The following is a 17,438-nucleotide window of genomic DNA, read 5'->3' as shown; positions in this document are numbered from 1 at the left end:
AGCACATAAACAATAGGAAGGGAATATCATAAATACAGTACATGAAGACAATATCACAGAATTGTACTGGTAAGTCATGTAAACTATAACCGTTCCATACTCTGTGTAGTACTTAAGTATGAAACTCACGAATGGTGTCCGAGTGAGGTACGTAAGGCCTGAAGCTCTCAAACGACAGTTTGGTCATAGCTGCCCGTCAACTGTGGAAGGTCCTTCATTATTCAATACATAGAACATACACACACACACATGCACGCATCTCCATGAAATTATACAACTGGCATAAAGTACATGCAGAGGCCTAAAATGTGTCTTAAAAACCTGTGGAGCACATTGATTTACATAATATATATTACTTTATATATTTATATATATATATATTTACATCAACTCAATTTAAAAAAGAAACAACGCATTCATCTTAAATTAAATTACAGTTGATAAGTTTTAAAATGTCCTTGGAGAAATTATCTCCTGGAGATTCTAAACTTCATGTCCAGTTTTGATGTTGTTATGGTTTGGGTGAGCAGCTTGTCTGGCTGAAGAATGTGTCAAAATCAGGCTCAAATATTTCATAGTGACTTGCTGTAAACATCTCGGGAGCTGCTGGCATTTTGTCTTCTGAAAACAGGGTGCATGTTCACACATTCAACGTTTCGATTTACAGTCTCCTCCCACCTCAAGTCAAGTGTCCGAACAGCCCACATGTTTGCGCGCGGCTCTGACGAACTTTGTTCCAGTGCATTTTGTTTCACGTGCGAGCTAAATAGTTCGTGGCTGACGCAGCTCAGCATCAATAGTCTCTTACAGGCGCCAGTTCTGGCACAAGGTGTACAGTTATATTTTTATACAATCTGTTGACGTGTATGTTTGGGGCGTATATCAAGTTGTTAAGTCCATCAAGGTGTTGCCGCTCTTTCGAATATCTCAATAGCTTGTACCTGCAGTGGAAGTAAGAGCACAGACAGTAAATTATTTTTATAACACCGACGTTTCCCAATATAGTCAGTGGATCTCATGTCCCAACATAAGTGCATTCTGCAGGTATTTGGGGTTGCTCCTAAATGCAGAAATCCGAGTTCCTACCAGTCGTAACTAACCACTCTAAAACAGACGTGTTCTTCACTGACAAGAATGTATAAGGATGCAATTAGCTCACTGACCTTCTCACTTAATTAATGTATAACATCCACCCATTTATTATTATTTTTTTTTTTAGAGTCTAAGGGCCAGATGTAAGAAGGCCGTTACTGACCGGTAATAGGCTTTTGTTATGTAGGGGGCCAATTTACAGATTCGGTAAATACTGAATCGATATTTACAGATTCGGTATTTACCGAATCATCATTTACCGATTCGGTATTTACCGAATCGGTAAATGACATGTAGGAAGCACTTTAAACAGTGCCCATGTGCTTTAAGGATTCGTTATTTACCACCAACTATTGGTTGGTGGTAAATAAGGAATACCGTAGAAAATGCAAATCAATGCATTTTCAACTGTGCCATGTGGCAGACATACATGCCCTTAGGGCATGTATGTGTGCAACATGTGCACACAAGCACTAATCAGGGGTGCAACAGGGTGTCAAAGTGACACTCTGCCACCCTTTACTCTTTCCCTATTTTACCGAATCAGTATTTACCGATTCAGTAATTGCCATTCATTCCTATGGGCCTCCCGGCCCATAGGAATGAATAGCAATTACTGAATCAGTAATTTTTACCGATTTTTTATCTACATAGCAATTACCAATTCGAAAATACCGAATCGGTAAAATTCGGTATTTTCGAATCGGTAATTTACAATTACCTACATCTAGCCCTAAGTTCCTTTGACTTTTAGCACTTCTATATGCTTATGGTGCTCTAAAGCACTCTGAAGGACAGAGAACACGAGGGAAATAGAACATAAATAAATAAAGGCTATCCTATTTTATATAAACCACTAACTACCCTTACTAAGCATTACCCTTTGCAGACAGTACACTAAACTTCTCAACCAGCTAGCCAAAATCGACATGGTGGACAAAATACAGACATCTTACTCATTCTCGACTTACAAAGGCAAGAGTTGAGAAATATGCTCTCATTGGTTTACTCTTCTGTTTAGAGCAGATTCAGGACTTGTCATTACATCACAAAGAATCCAAAGAGTATTCCAGGAAATCTATGACTGCAATAAAGTTATGAAGGAGTAACAGTGACATAAAGGTGCATTAGGATTTGAAACTTCTTTGTTCACAGTGGGGGGCAACAGACTCCTGCACTTCCATGAAATGTGGGAGTGTTTATTCTGCATTCAGATACTGGAAACACACTCACTTTGTTTTCCAATGTAAGAAACTATCTCCAAGGAGTATACTAATTATCCTATCTACTGCACCATTAAGGATCACCCCATAACATGTCAGTAACAGTAAACTTGCAAATGCAATAATTCCACTATACACGCAATATTTCCATATGTTTAAAATTTACAGAACAAACACAAAATTCCACCAATGTGCAGTCTGAGAATCAGGATTGGACGCCACATATTTAGAAATGGTGTATAAACTGGCTGCTACAGTTAGTCCAATTACAAATACACCAGGACCAGCTGGAAAAGCTACTCACTAATGTGGCACCACACACTAAATACGTTCATCATTTATTCAAGCTATCTGGGAACAGAAATAAGACAAAGACTTGTTGTGTTGATAAAAAGAGTCTTTCCCCATGAAAAAGGCACAGCAACTCCTGTTCTTCACTTTCTCTCAGTCCCAAATAACGTTTTTTTTTTTTTAGATTTTAGCACACCAAATGAAACACAGCACAAAAGTCATGCTTTTCTGTGTCTATATTTTTCCTGGGGTTACAATAGAATTGTCTACACTAAAATGGGTTGAACACGGATTACGTATCCAGCATTGGCATGTTCTGAAGTGAAGCAAGAACACCAAACTGCATGGCATAAGAAATGAATGGATATTTTGGAAGGACCAAAATCTGATGGCGGTAAAAGTCAGGACAATACCTGCATAATGATTAAATAACAGAGAGTTCATTGATTTTTCTATGAATATTATAGTTGAAATAGGGGTTTTAGAGCTGCACATGGAGTGTCTTACAAACTGAGTGACGTCAGGGTGGCCCAAAAATGTCCCTTTAAAACACATGAGGTGGGAGTGGCTGAGTAGGCGATGGTGCTCTTTTCCTGTGGTCTACTAAACTCTACAGTTTAAGGAAAGCCTATTCTTGCAGGCAGCTGAATCCACCAAGCAGGGGAGAATGGCACCTACAGCTGACAAACTGAACAATAACTCAAGAAAACAAGCAGAAGTAAACTAATCTGATGACGTTTATTTTCACATAAATAAAATTGAACACAAGAGCTGCTATGCTTTTCGGCCACCATTTGCGTTTTATTGTACACAAGTTACGATCTCTACAGCTTTGTTAAAAGGTTCAACTGTGCTTACACTATACATTCCTGCAAACATTGGCGTTATTTGTTTCTGCCTTATTAGGAACATATGTTCGTTGTTAAAAACACAGTGAGCACATTGGATTGCAGTGAACTAATTTATAGATTTCCAACGTTTCTTACTCTAATACTTCCGAATTTAGATGGATCTATTATGGCAGCTTTCCTTCAATTCATTTTCTGGAAATGACAGGCAAATAGCTTTTACACATTTAGTTTTTCCAGAGTTAATTTATGCTACATCTCAAGGAGGCAATTTTAGAGATCACCATTTTTACTTACCGTCCTAAAAACTGGACTTCCCCTCGATGATGGTGTGGAATTGATTTGTATTTTCCTGTGTTCCCCTCTGGTCTGGATACATTATACCCTGCATAATGAACTCTAGTTTGATTGAGGACAAAAAGAAGAAAAACAGCACATTAAAGTTCAATTTATCATCAGAACTTCACGAAATTTCCCTTTTCATTCACAACTATCCCTTATAATTATTTGTCAGTAACAATGGACTATAGTGAAAGAATGCATTAAATGGCACAGCATTTAAACCTGTATTGAAGCACCAGGCTGGTGACTCCTATATTTCGGCTTAGTTATGCAGTGATATTTTATAACAACCTGTAATTACGTTTTAATAGCCAAAGCCAAACATGTGAAGTGTTATTACAGTAATAACTATATAACATTGCTTAAGTGTGTGACACAGACTGCAATAGTGCCACAGGGGTAATATAGATTAAAGTAGTCCTTTTGTATTATTAAAGGGCGTTGACTTTTAGAAACAAATTCTATGGCAGGACCGGAGGCTCAGATTATGCTTTTCTTTCTTCGCAATTTATTATTACCAAAAAACACAGCAGCCTCAGAAAAGCTTCCAATAATGCTTATACGCAACAACCAGAGCATTTTCCATAAAACATAGGAAAAAATCCATAGAAAAACTACAACTCCCATGAGTCCATTAAACAGTCCAATCATAGTCCTTCCACTATGTCCACAGGGTCTAGATAATCAGTCCCTCCTCGCTCTTCCTCCTCTTTCTTCGCTGCTCACGCAGCCAGTTAAGTGCCTCAGATTTCTTTATTTATTTTTTTTAACTGTTACTTGTGTATTCTCGCCGGCAGGGCGAGCGGGTTTGGGGGCTCTGTGTTTGCAGGTAATTTTGCCTTTCAGAGTCCCGTGGTCGCGGGAGCGCTTTCGCCCCTTACGCGACTTTGGCCATGTTTTGCTTGCGGTGCTGAATCGACCGCTAGAGGGAGCTCTTACGTCTCGCCGGCTCCTCGGCGCGCTCTCCTCACACGGAGGAGCCGCGCTGAGGTACCGGTTGCGACGGAGCCTTGCCCTCGACCGCCCTTGGACGCCCGGTCTCCCGGGTCTGTATTTTGGCCTCATTCTCCCCTGGACGCCCTGTGGGGTCGGTAGTGCGGTTTCTGACCGCGGAGATTGCCGACAGGCAAGTTCCACCGCACGTTCTTTTCTGGCAGGAAAACAATTAACTACATGTGTGGTAGCGCGCTCAGGGGCGGTGTGACCCGGTCCTGAGAGGAGGGTCAGCGCGCTTGCAGGGTTCTGATGCCACCCTGACTGCCTGTGGTGTTCAGGCCCAAAATTATAATTGCAGTCCTTGGGTCTGCCCATATCTCACAGACACCCTTCATTGAGGAGGGTTGAATTGGTCAGTTCTGTCTCTCCCATTTTCTATAATGGAACAAGGGGATTATTATGATGAGGGCTTTCACCCCTATTTAAATGATGATGAATTCTACCAGGCTGTCGACAGTTCCATCCATCGTTGCGTTACTGAGGTGGTGGGTCCCATGGAGGACCGTCTCTCAGCACGCATAGTTGAGGAGTGCGCTGAACTTGCGCAGGCCCAGTCTGGGGTGCCCCAGGTTCTCCCGGGGCCTTCGGGCGAGGGCCCACCTGCCCCGAAGAGGCCGTGTAGGGAAAGTGCGCCGGAGGCGGAGCCTGGGGTGGACAGAGGAGCCTTTGAGCGTCTGCGCGACGCTTTCCTAGCTAAGGCGACAGCTGTCCCCCCTGCACCGCTGCCGGCGCCCGAGTCCTCGGTGGCCTCTGGAACGGCTCCCCCGTCTCCAGGCGCAGATTCTCCGGACACGGAGGACGACGAGGAGTCGGTGCGATCTTGGCGCCCCTCAGGCTCGGCCGTGGAGTTGCCCAGGGACAGTTCAGGCATGCTGGACCCAGACGAGATCATGCATCCGCGGTCTGCGGCCTGGACGCCTGGCGACGCAGTGGCCAAGTTTGTGGCAAGCCGCCTAAGGAAGCCCTTAGAGAATGAAGCTAGGGGGTGCCTGAGGGGGGAGTGCCCGAGACCTACGTTGGCTGGCAAGGTGGCCTTAACACCGGAGTTAGATGCCAAGATGGCCACCTTCCTGGCGAAATTTATGAAAGATCCACGCAAGGGCATTGACCGGTCGTGGCGGTCATGCCAAGACAAGCTGCTGGATGCGGTGGGGCCCGCCACGAAGATCCTCGACATGGCGGAGGAGGCGAAGGCCACGGGCTCGACCATTTCGCCTGAAGTTCTATCGAACTGGGCCCAGCGCGTCATAATTTTCCTAGGTAACGCCAACTGCGCTCTGTCAACCGAGCGCAGGCGGTCCCTGTTGATTAAGCTAGACCCAAAATTGGGGGATTTGGCGTCCTCGGAGGCGGGCGCAGTCGCCCAAGGGGGGCTCTTCGGGGAACCCTTTATAAAGGAATTGGGAAAATTTGTTGCCGCCTTTACGTCGTTGGACAAAGCCCAGTCTAACATAAAGCGCGTTTTCCAGCAACGTTTCTCCCAAGGGGCCGGTCGTGGTAGGGGCCGCTCGACCGGCCGGGGCGGATTCAATACCAACAATAGAGGGCAAGGCTCCGGTAGAGGACAATACCAAACCTCCGCAAACTTCACTAACTTCTACCCCACAAGAGGCCAGCGCTTCGGTGGTCGAGGATTCAAGAAGAATTCCGGACCCAACAATTCAAACGGTGAGTGTCATACCTGCAGAGCAGGTGCGCATTGGCGGTCGTCTAGCGGCCTTTTACGAGGCGTGGGCCTCGCTCACTGCAGACGCCTGGGTTTTGCAAACTGTTCGGGGATTCCACATAGAATTTTACGATGTACCCATTCAGCAGGGGTTCCCCCGTCCTATCGTTTTCTCCGAATCAGACGCGCGATTGATCGACGAGGAGGTCTCCGAATTGCTTTGCAAAGGAGCCATTCGTCGATCACCGCGTTACCCCTCGGGGTTTATAAGCAATGTTTTCCTGGTGGACAAGGCGGATGGGGGCAAGCGGCCGGTAATCAACCTCAAGGAGTTCAACGGTTGGTTGGTTTACCGCCATTTCAAGATGGAAGGGATTCATCTCCTGCGGGACGTGCTCCTTCCTCGGGATTGGATGGTGAAGTTGGACCTCAAGGATGCTTATCTGGTGGTTCCTATACACCCCCCTCACCGCCGTTTCCTCCAGTTTTGCTGGAGGGACAGTGTGTTCGAGTTTACCGCCCTTCCTTTCGGGCTCTCTTCAGCCCCGTGGTGTTTCACAAAAGTGTTACATCCGGCGGTCGAGTACCTGCGCGGTCAGGGCATTCGGATGATCGTTTACTTGGACGACATCCTCTTGATGGCTCAGTGTCCAGAGATCTTGACCTCTCAGCTCCGACAGGCGGTCTCGCTGTTTCAGAGTCTGGGTTTCATCATCAACGGTTCCAAATCAATTCTGGTGCCGTGTCAGAAAGTTACCTTTCTGGGTTTTGTCATCGATTCCGTCGAAGAGTCGCTCAGTCTGCCTTCGCGGAAGATGGCCAAGATCCGGCATTCGTTACGCCAAACGATTGCCAAAGACCGGACTTCCCTGCGTCAGGTAGCCAGGGTGGTAGGGCTTCTGTCGTCCTCCATCCAGGCGATTTTTCCGGGGCCCTTGCATTACAGGGCGCTCCAGCGTCTCAAAGCCCAACATCTTCGACGGGGCGTCCCCTACGATCAGATGGTACCTCTCACGGAGGAGGTAAAGGAGGAAATGTCGTGGTGGCTGTCACACATGGAGGCGTGGAATGGTCGGGCGATCTTCGGATCGGTCCCGGACCTGGTCATAGAATCCGACGCCAGCAGATCGGGTTGGGGTGCTCGGTGCGGGGACTTCTCCACAGGCGGAGCGTGGTCCTCGGACGAACAACAGTTACACATCAACTGTTTGGAACTTCTGGCCGGCTCTTTCGCAGTGCGATGCTGGACCAAGGATTCTGCAAAATCCTGCGTTCTCCTGAAGATGGACAATATCTCGGCGGTTCGTTACGTCAACCACCTGGGTGGTCCACGTTCCAGAGCTCTGGCGAATTTGGCGAAGGAGTTCTGGGATTACTGCCTAACACGCCACATATCGGTAATGGCAAAGTATTTACCGGGGCAGGCCAATCAAGTGGCAGATTGGCACTCCAGGCACCTCCGGGATTGCAGCCTTTGGAAGTGGACACTCGGGTTTTCCAGTGGTTGAACGATCAATGGGGGCCGTTCTCCGTGGACCTTTTTGCGTCTCGGCTGGATCATCAGCTTCCGAGATTTTTCAGTTGGAGGCCGGACCCTCTAGCGGAGGCGACGGATGCCTTTCTGCAAGATTGGAGTCAAGAAAGACCCTTTGCATTTCCTCCTTTCTCGATGGTGGTGCGGACGGCGGCCCAGGTTCGCCGTCAGGAGGTGGAGCGGACGTTGATCACACCGCTCTGGAGATCGCAAGTCTGGTTTCCGGTTCTTCTGGAACTTTCTTGGGATTCTCCAATCCTACTCCCCCAGCTTCCGCATCTCCTGCTCAATCCGGATCAGGAGCCGCATCCTCTCATCGTTCACGGTTCTCTCCGCCTCATGGCATGGAGGCTTTCCGGCGACGTTGGTCGCTCCCAGGCCTTTCGAGGTCGGCTGAAGGCCTGTTGTCCAAGGCTTGGGCAGCCAGTACCGCGAAGCGTTACAAATCTGCTTGGACTAAGTGGATGCGTTGGTGTCTTCGAAGGGATATGGATCCCCTGGTCGCGGGTATCGTTCCCGTCCTGAATTTTCTTGCTGAATTGGCGACCAAGGGTCTTGCATACCGGACTATAAACGCTATGCGTTCTGCTATTTCGGCGGGTCACCACCCGGTGGAAGGATCACCGGTGGGAGAACACCCTTTTGTTTGTAGGCTCCTGCGAGGCATTCGTCTCTCGTTACCTCCGGAGCCTCGGTATTCGGTCCTGTGGGACGTTAATGTGGTTTTGAACCTTTTTCTATCCTGGCAACCAAACAAGTATTTGTCTCTGAAAGAACTCTCGGCAAAGTTAGCTATGCTTCTGTGTTTGGTGTCTTGCCGGAGGGTCTCGGATGTGCGGGTCCTGGATGTGTCTGCCCGGGTTTTCTCCCCAGACGGAGTGACTTTCACAGTGGGACGTCGCACAAAGACCGGGTCTCGTGTTATATCGTACCCGGCCTTTGTGGACGTGCCCAAATTGTGTGTAGTCCAATGTTTGAAAGCATATGAGGACATGACTTAAGACATTCGCCCCCCCGGGCGAGCAACAATTATTGATTGCCCTGCGGAAACCACAAAAGGCAGTCTCCTCCCCCACCATTGCCAGGTGGGTGCGATGGGTCATGCAAGAGGCGGGCATTGATACTAAGCGTTTTGGAGCTCACTCAGCCAGGGGAGCCATGGCTCCCAAAGCTTTTTCTGTAGGGGCTCGTTTGGAAGACTTAATGCGAGCGGCCGACTGGTCCTCGGATTCCACATTTAAAAGGTTTTATTTTAAACCAGTGATGGATGTTGCTCAGTTGGTGGTAAGTAAGCTTTAAACTAGCATAATCTGAGCCTCCGGTCCTGCCATAGAATCGAAATTTGCCTAGCTATCGTAACGGTAAGTTTCAATTCTATTAAGGACACGGAGGCGAGGATTATCCCTCCCAGGAGTTCGCGGGGGTCGAACCCCCCCCCCCCGTATGGCAGTAAGTAACTAGGTTTATGATTCATACTTGCCTTTGATTGATTCTGATGCTGTTCCTCTGTTCCATGTCTGTGAGTGGAGTTTCTTTTACAACGCTTACGCTGTAATTTCTCTCTGTTAGGGAATGACGGTTCGAAGCAAGACCAATGATGGACGTGCGTAATCTGCGCGAAGAAAGAGGAGGAAGAGCGAGGAGGGACTGATTATCTAGACCCTGTGGACATAGTGGAAGGACTATGATTGGACTGTTTAATGGACTCATGGGAGTTGTAGTTTTTCTATAGATTTTTTCCTATGTTTTATGGAAAATGCTCTGGTTGTTGCGTATAAGCATTATTGGAAGCTTTTCTGAGGCTGCTGTGTTTTTTGGTAATAATAAATTGCGAAGAAAGAAAAGCATAATCCTCGCCTCCGTGTCCTTAATAGAATTGAAACTTACCGTTACGATAGCTAGGCAAATTTCGATTCTTCTGAATGTAGGAGCTGGCATGGGTGAGTGCGCCTTTAAATGTTGGTGAGCAACCACAAACTTGTACGTATGAAGGTATCAACATAGAATATGCAGACAACTTTACATCCTAGAAATACACGCACATTTACTCAAGGGCCTAGGAGAATGTTTGTTTTGAAGGTGGAAGTGGTGAGGAACACAACCAAATTTAATCTGGATGTAGGGCAAATGAACATTTACATTACTTTCTGTATTCAGGTGGGAACTCGTGGAAAACAAAGACTCTCGGTTTATTTATCCAACGTAGTCCTAAAATTCTTCAAGAGTTAAAAAACTCAGATATGTGATCAAAAACTAAGGAGCAAACAAAGCTAGAGAAGCACAGTTACAAGTTTCTTTTTTTACCTAACCTGTAGGAGCCAAACACTTAAACATTACTTTGCAATGTTATGCCGCTTTTATTTCTTTCTGAACTAGTTTATCATTTAAAAAAATGTCACGTCTGATCTTCTGTTAGCCCACCCTATTAAAGACACACACTGCACCTTTGAACCTAATTTGAGCACTACGGCACATTACTTGTGGGCACCACTGGCTGCAGTACACACCGTCTGCATTTCAAACGTCAATCAGCTCTGTTCTCGTGAACATTCAGATTTTATTCATGCAAACTTGAGAAGCCCATAGCTGCCAAGGTTTCAGATTGCTATGTGTGACATTTTCTTAATTTCAGTGTAATTATGAGTGACATTTCAACGACTATGAGTGACATTTTCTCGCGAGCAAAATATAGCAATGAAGACAAGAGAAATATATACATTTCAGAAATTACACCCATTTGAGCAACAAGGAACTCTAAAACGAGTCACATCGTAATCCACAAGCTGTATTACTGAGCAGTGCGCCCTGGTCCTGCATACCGCCCACTACCTGCCAAACCCTGCTGGTGGCACCATCACCCCACTCACAGTTTGTCACACAGAGAAACACTACAGGCTCTGCTGACTCAGTGATGCTTGGCGCACTGAGAAGTTACGTTGGCAAGCACCAGCGGCTCTCACAATCACCTGACCCAGGTGCGAGCAACTACTATCACAGCTTACTGTCAGTGGGAAGACAGACTGCTATGTGATGTACAGTCAGTTCTCAGGTGGCAGCTCAGAAGAAAATCATGGCTATGGCACAAGAAAACAAGCATTGGCATAGCCAATAGGTCTTGCTTTTTGGACCCTAAAAGTATTTAGTTATGCAGCAGAATATCCTTGGTGCAACAACATCCACTGTTGCATGGCTCAACACTTATAAGGTCCCAAATGCAAGACCTATTGGCTATGCCAATGCTTGTTCCCTTTTGACATGCAGAAAACAGTAGTCACTTATCATGCATTATCAAAGTTGGACTATTAGAATTCCCTTTATGTTGGTGCTCAGCAGGGCATCTTAAAAAACTTCAGAGACTGCAAAATGCCGCAGTCAGAGCTGTTAAAAATATTAAGACATATGAACCAATCTCTAAAGCCATGGCAGAACTACAGTGGCTCCCAATAAAACAGAAAAAGAGTAGCTTTCAAAGAGCTCTGCATGGCACACAAAACGCTTAATAACTCTGGCCCTAATTTTCTTAAAAATAAAATATTCCGGTACACTCTAATAAATCGCCTCGATCAGCCAATCTAGGAACGTGACCGTACTGTTAATTCACAAAGCTTCTTGGGGTGGCAGAAGTTTCTCCATGCTACTTCTCGTCTCTGGAATCAAATGCCATGGTCTCTGAGAAATCAGTCTAACTTTCTTATTTTCAGAAAACTCTTTAAAACCTGGCTGTTTACTCTACCCTTGTAGGTCAGACTATTGGCAGACTTTAGGCATCTCTCTTACCTTCAAGCAGATGGCAGCGCCAAGAAGCCCACGGGCAGAAGCCGCGCTCTACAAAACCCAAATCAACTCTTTTCCCACTTACCCACGTTTAAAGGAAACCCTCGCAGCTGGACCTCAGGGCGGTACCCGGCTATTACCTCACTGTATCTGAGAACTACCGGACGGACGCCACAGGGATCAAGAATGGTATGAAAAGAATGGGGAAGGCAGAAAGTCAGACAATTGCAAAGAAGCTGGCATGACAGGAGGAATGCTGTATCACTGGGAAGAGGGTGACACACCTGGAAACGAGTTTGCAAAGTTTGGAATTTGTTTATTTTTGCAGTTTTATCCAGCACAAGCAATGGAATGTGAATATTTGTGCAATGACGAAGACACAGGAAGATCTACAGCTGCAATTAAGGCCTGGCTATACAATACTATGATGAGTTGTAGTTAAGCAATGACGTTTGCACCGCTAGGGCACTCCATGTCAACGACACCAAAATAATATTGATTATCACGCCAATTATTAAAAGTAAAAAAACAACACTCTTAACTATTTTAGTGAACAGTCTGACAGATTATGAAAATAAAAGCAAGGGACTGTCTTCTGCTCACTCTCCCCTTGGAGTGTCAATGAAGCACGCACCAACGAATTACCCATTCATCAGGTTAATCCATGAACGCCATAACTTCCATCTTGCCTATTGGGTAAGCAGCGTGAAGGGGTCACAAGACAACCTCCATCCCTCCACCAGATACCTACATCAATTAATAATAAAATAGGAGAAAGGATATCCAGCTCTGTTGCCCCAACCAACGTGCAAGCTTGCACTGAGTAAGAAACCCTAACAGAACTATTCACTTTGGTAGTAAAATATGGAGACAGCCAAGGTCTTTATCAGCACATTTCGTGCAGCAGTGCATTGCCTTTGTGTGTCGGAGACTTTAGATTTTGAATGGCGGCCAATGTATTTATTTATTGTCAACAGTTAAAAAATACCAGTGCAGGCCAGGACTCTGAGCAAAACCCATGTTATACGTCCATTTCTTTGCACGGCATACATACATTTTGTTTCAAGGGAACATACACCATGGAGTAAGGGGCGATGCGGGGGTCCTGATAAACAGTGCAGTGGGCAGAGCATAACACTTCTGTACTGAAAGACGTTTAACAAATTACATAGTTTGATAATATAGGCTTTTGAAGTTCAAGCATTACAAAGCAAGGGAAGCGGGAGCATAACATTCACTCATTACCCAAACTCAAACGAGGCACTGCTTAGGAACTTTGCGACGCGATTCTTCATACCTTGCCTAACGACTCCCGCCGCCTCAAACACCGGCCTGGGTAAGATGGTGTGGCTCAGCAACTCCAATGGCTGCCCCGGTGTGTAGGGGGGGGTCTTAGCAGAGCCGCTGGTCGGGTCTGTTGCCTGTTAGAATAACCATTGCACAACTGTGTCATGCTGCGAGCAGCGCTGCCATTGCATGCATCCTTCCACGAGTTTTATTGAACTGTTGCTGCCCCGCACATCTTAGTTTTGCGCCCGCGGCAATTATCACCCCAATGTTGATAGCGCCTTTGATGATGCGCCGGCGGCCTGAGTCCATGAAAGACTCAAGTCAAGTGAGTGACTCTATGCTGGCCGCCTCCCGCTGGTCCAACGCGGGTTTTATTGGGCAGAGAGCCGCAAACCACTACCAGGACTCGCCGACTCTTGAATCCCCCGCCGTTTTTCTGAACTGCCAACCACCTTATACCTCACTTCCTCTTCTGAGGTCCCAATCTCTGGGCCCCCACGGTGCCACACAGTTGCCAGTAGCAGAGTCAGTGGCGTCTGAAAGCCGCGCCGGCGCGGCAGGAAATTAAATGCAGCCAGGCAGCAGGGGAGGGAGATTGGAACATTGTAGCACTGACTCCAGAGCTGGGCAGTTAGTTCCTTAACTATTAACATACTGAGCCACAGCGCTGCGCACCTCTGTAGGAAGCAGCAGAGCAGGACACAGAATATGCTACATGCGCCGTTTCAGACTGGCATGATTAAAAATGCGTGACAATGCATTTCAGTGCGGTGGTGCGGAACACCACACTGAAATGCGTTAGTGTCACACACGATGCGTGATACTTGACAGGCATGGAAGCCCATTTTATTCATGTCTTCATTTGTGGCTCCTATTTGTCCTTCGTATTGAAAAAGGTGAACACTTTGAAATGTTATATATTGCAAGACGTGATGGATATGCCCATCCCTCAAATGAAAAAAGCAATGTGTTGGACTCTGAAATATTGCATAGTAATCTGCTTTGGACATACACTTCTTCTCCCCTTTGCTAATGTCCTCTTTGATGACAAGGGCTAAATGTTTCGCAGAGTAATGATATGTACTTTACAATAGTGTTAAACCCTATTTAATGATATTCAAATTCATTCAACAAATACATCATACTGAGAAACAAACTACCATCAAGCACAGCACAGACACAAGGAGCACAAAAATTTCATTTAAGCGTAAAACTTGTTTGAGTATATGCAGACGAGAAAACTATTTTTACATACATGAAAGCTCACGGGTTCTATACGAGAATGCATGCACCCAAAAATGTTGTAATGAAATGCTAAGAAGAGGAGAGTAAGCATCTATCTATGTATCTATTCCACTTCCTGATCACCAACTTTCTTCTTTATTTCGCTTTTTTTCCCACACTCTCAATTTCAAGTTATTTGGGTTTTAGTCATATGAACACGCTTCTTCAGAATGAAGAAAGGATAATCTGCAATTAGGACCGAACGTGATCTTGAAGCCAAACACTTGGGATCAGAGGGTTGTCAGGAAGCTTTGGTTTCAGAGTTTCCAACATAAAAATCTGCACACTACCGAATGAAAATTGGGGCTGGATCTGTACATGACTGCTGAAAAGGTCATGTACAAAAGTAGGGGATGCCATCATAAATTCTTCAAGGTTTGGGGAGGATGGATTAATTCTACTATCTATGCCCCCATGGATGACGCACCGACTCACTCACTATGATCCTACTTCTTGGTGTACACTGTGATGTCGTTCTCATTTCGTATTGTGGGTTATTTGTCTTGACACTTTCTTTTGTTGCCAGATGCTTGTTTTTTGTGAACGATGAATGAAGACACTTATATTGCGCACAGCTACTCAACTAGTGTGACCTGGCGCTCCGACTAGCCTTCCCAACAACTCAACAGACCACTGTCACTAATGCTGTAAAAAAGCTGCTAAAACAAGGGCAATTTATTGATGGAATAACCAGGATTTAAGTGATTTCCTAAATGTGGCTAAATCAGTCACAGATCTTAATGATATAGGGAGAGAGTTCCACACCTGTGCTCCCAAGAACCTGAAGGAGGTGCTTCCCGATCGAGCACAAAATATTCTGGGAACAGAAGCCAGGTTCAGGGAGGAGGATCTCAGGGTTCTGGGTGGTGCATATTGGGCTACACTACTGCTGAGGTAGCCCGCACCACTCCCATGAATGGCCTTGACGAATAACACCAGAGCCTTAAACCTGATCCTCTTTTCCACTGGGAGCTAGTGCGGAACTTTGAGAGGAGGTCTAATATGGGTCCTCGGTTTCAGCATAAGAACTGCTCTAGCGGCTGCGTTTTTGGCCACCTAGGCAGGTATTCAGGCAGGCCTAGATACAGAATATTGGTATAGTCTAATCTAGACGCGCACAATGCCTGGACCATTGTCAGTCCAATGGCAGAAGTGGGAAAAATGTCCTCAGCATCCGCAAGAGGCCAAATCAGGTTCCCATTACCGATTGGACTTGGGCTCTCATAGATAGAGAGTCATCTATCATAATGCCCAGGTTTTTTACTGTACGTTGGGCACAGAGAGGAGGTGACATATCTTCAGGCCACCACTGTCTCTAATAATCCCGAGGAGGAGAGGTGCCAAAATAAATAATTTCTGACTTCTCCGGGCTACATTTTAATTGGTTGGTCCCAAACCACACAAACACATTAGAGAGGCAGATTCTGATCTTCTCACCCTCAAAGTCCTTTCCCTTGGCACAGGTAAACAGGAGCTGCGTGTCGTCGGCATTAGAGATAATTTTAGCACTGTATGTGTCCACCAGTGAAGCAAGTGGGGACATACACAAATTAAATAGTGTGGAGCTCAGAATGGAGCACTGTAGGACCCCAACATTAAAACTGGGGAGTGGAGCCGCATAGGGAGGTGTCCATACCTCCTGACCTCTGTCTTTAAAAAAGGAAGAGAGCCAATTAAAAGCAGAGCTGCCAATACAGAGTGCCTGCCTGCTGTCCAAGAGCCTATTATGGAGGACGTTACTGAAAGCCGCTGACAGATCTAATAAGATCAGGATAGCTTCCCCTCCCCTATCAAGGCGCTCTTTGATGTGCTCGGAGACCTCTAATAATGTGGACTCCGTGCTATAGTTGGCTCTGAAGCCAGACTGGCTGATATGTAGGAGGTTATTCATTTCCACATAGTCAGTAATAACCTTGTTCACGTATTTTTCCAGGACCATGGAAAAAGCTGGCAGCAGGGAGATAGGTCTGTAATTTGATGGTACTTTGGGGTCAGCCGAATGCTTCTTAAGCAGTGGCAAGATTTTGGCCTGCTTCCATATAGAAGGCATATGGCCAGTGGCTAGTGAGGGATTAAGAATTTTATTTACCACCGGATTTACTGCTGTGGCCAGTTGCCAGAGTTTTGCGTGACACGGGTCCATAGGGGAGCCAGACTTAAATGTAAATGTAAATGTGCTGGATTTGTAAAGCGCACAGCTGCCCGTAAGCGTCCCGGCGCTTGCTTAGGGAACCCGTCCTGGTATTCCCCTGTGAGAAACCCCGGTAGGGTGTCCACAAGGTGAAAGCCAGGCATCCCGCCGCGAGGGGCCGTAGTGGAGATTAAGCAAGCTATTGCCCAGAGTCGCAGAGTGTGACCCCGTGAGTCGAGTAAGCACCCTGGTCCACGGTCGATCTCAGCTTCCGGGTCTGCCGCCTCTAACCACTGAGCCACGCTTCTCCACTTAAGGTTGTTGATAATAGCCAAGGAAACTGCAGGAGAGCAGGGGAAGCTCCAGGTGTAGGTTCTGGGGTCACATCTGGCAAAGATTCATGAACATGTTCATGGGGGACCCCCTGGTAAAGGATTCTTGAATGGTCACAATTTTCCCGTGAAAGAAAGTTGCCATTTGGTGCGTCCATTCAAGAGAACGCTGGAGAGCCTTGGCAACAGAAGAAGGGGCGGTGAAAGCTTGAACGATATTAAATAGTTCCATGCTTCGATTGCTGGATGATCCAATTTTGACAGATAATTATTTTCTGCCTCAAACATTCGTGTAGTGAGACTTCAGTGCCAGTTTATACTCTCATTTGGCATCTGGGTCAAAGTTTTTCCTCCATCTCCTTTCTAAGCGTTTGCAGACGCCTTACTAGATCTGAGTGCCTCGTTAAACCAGGGAGCAGAAGATCTAATTTTCTTAGTGGTACATGTATGAAGTGGAGCTAATTCATGAGCGCTGGAGCGCACCAAAGTGTCTAAAAGAAGAACATCTCTCTCTGGATTCCCAGAGAGTAGTGGGGTGGAAGCCTCCAGCGCCTCCTCTAGGGTAGAAGATGCAACTCGGTGGAAGGCTCTGTACCTGCTTTCTTTTTCTTAAATCTTTTTATTAGTTTCAAAAC

At 46.2% G+C, this 17,438-nt stretch overlaps 1 protein-coding gene across 2 annotated transcripts in view; it reads right to left on the bottom strand.

Moving 5' to 3' along the window:
• Positions 1–518: 518 nt before the first annotated feature.
• The window catches only part of LOC144828838 (beta-1,4-galactosyltransferase 6), a 167,883-nt gene continuing 150,963 nt past the window's right edge, over positions 519–17,438 (bottom strand). Inside the window, exons 8-9 of one of the 2 annotated variants that reach the window (XM_078687371.1) lie at positions 3,752–3,853; positions 519–941 (exon numbers count right to left, since the gene is read on the bottom strand). In XM_078687371.1, coding sequence (XP_078543497.1) covers positions 794–941; positions 3,752–3,853 — 250 coding nt within the window. In that variant the 3' untranslated portion in view covers positions 519–793. The remainder of the gene's footprint in view (positions 942–3,751; positions 3,854–17,438) is intronic. The other variant, XM_078687373.1, reaches the window with a different exon arrangement.

Source organism: Lissotriton helveticus, chromosome 4_1 (assembly GCF_964261635.1).
Source record: "Lissotriton helveticus chromosome 4_1, aLisHel1.1, whole genome shotgun sequence".
Classification (NCBI taxonomy): Eukaryota; Metazoa; Chordata; class Amphibia; order Caudata; family Salamandridae; genus Lissotriton; species Lissotriton helveticus.
The sequence above is the reverse complement of the archived record's forward strand: the minus strand, read 5'-3'. Positions and strand labels throughout refer to the sequence as shown.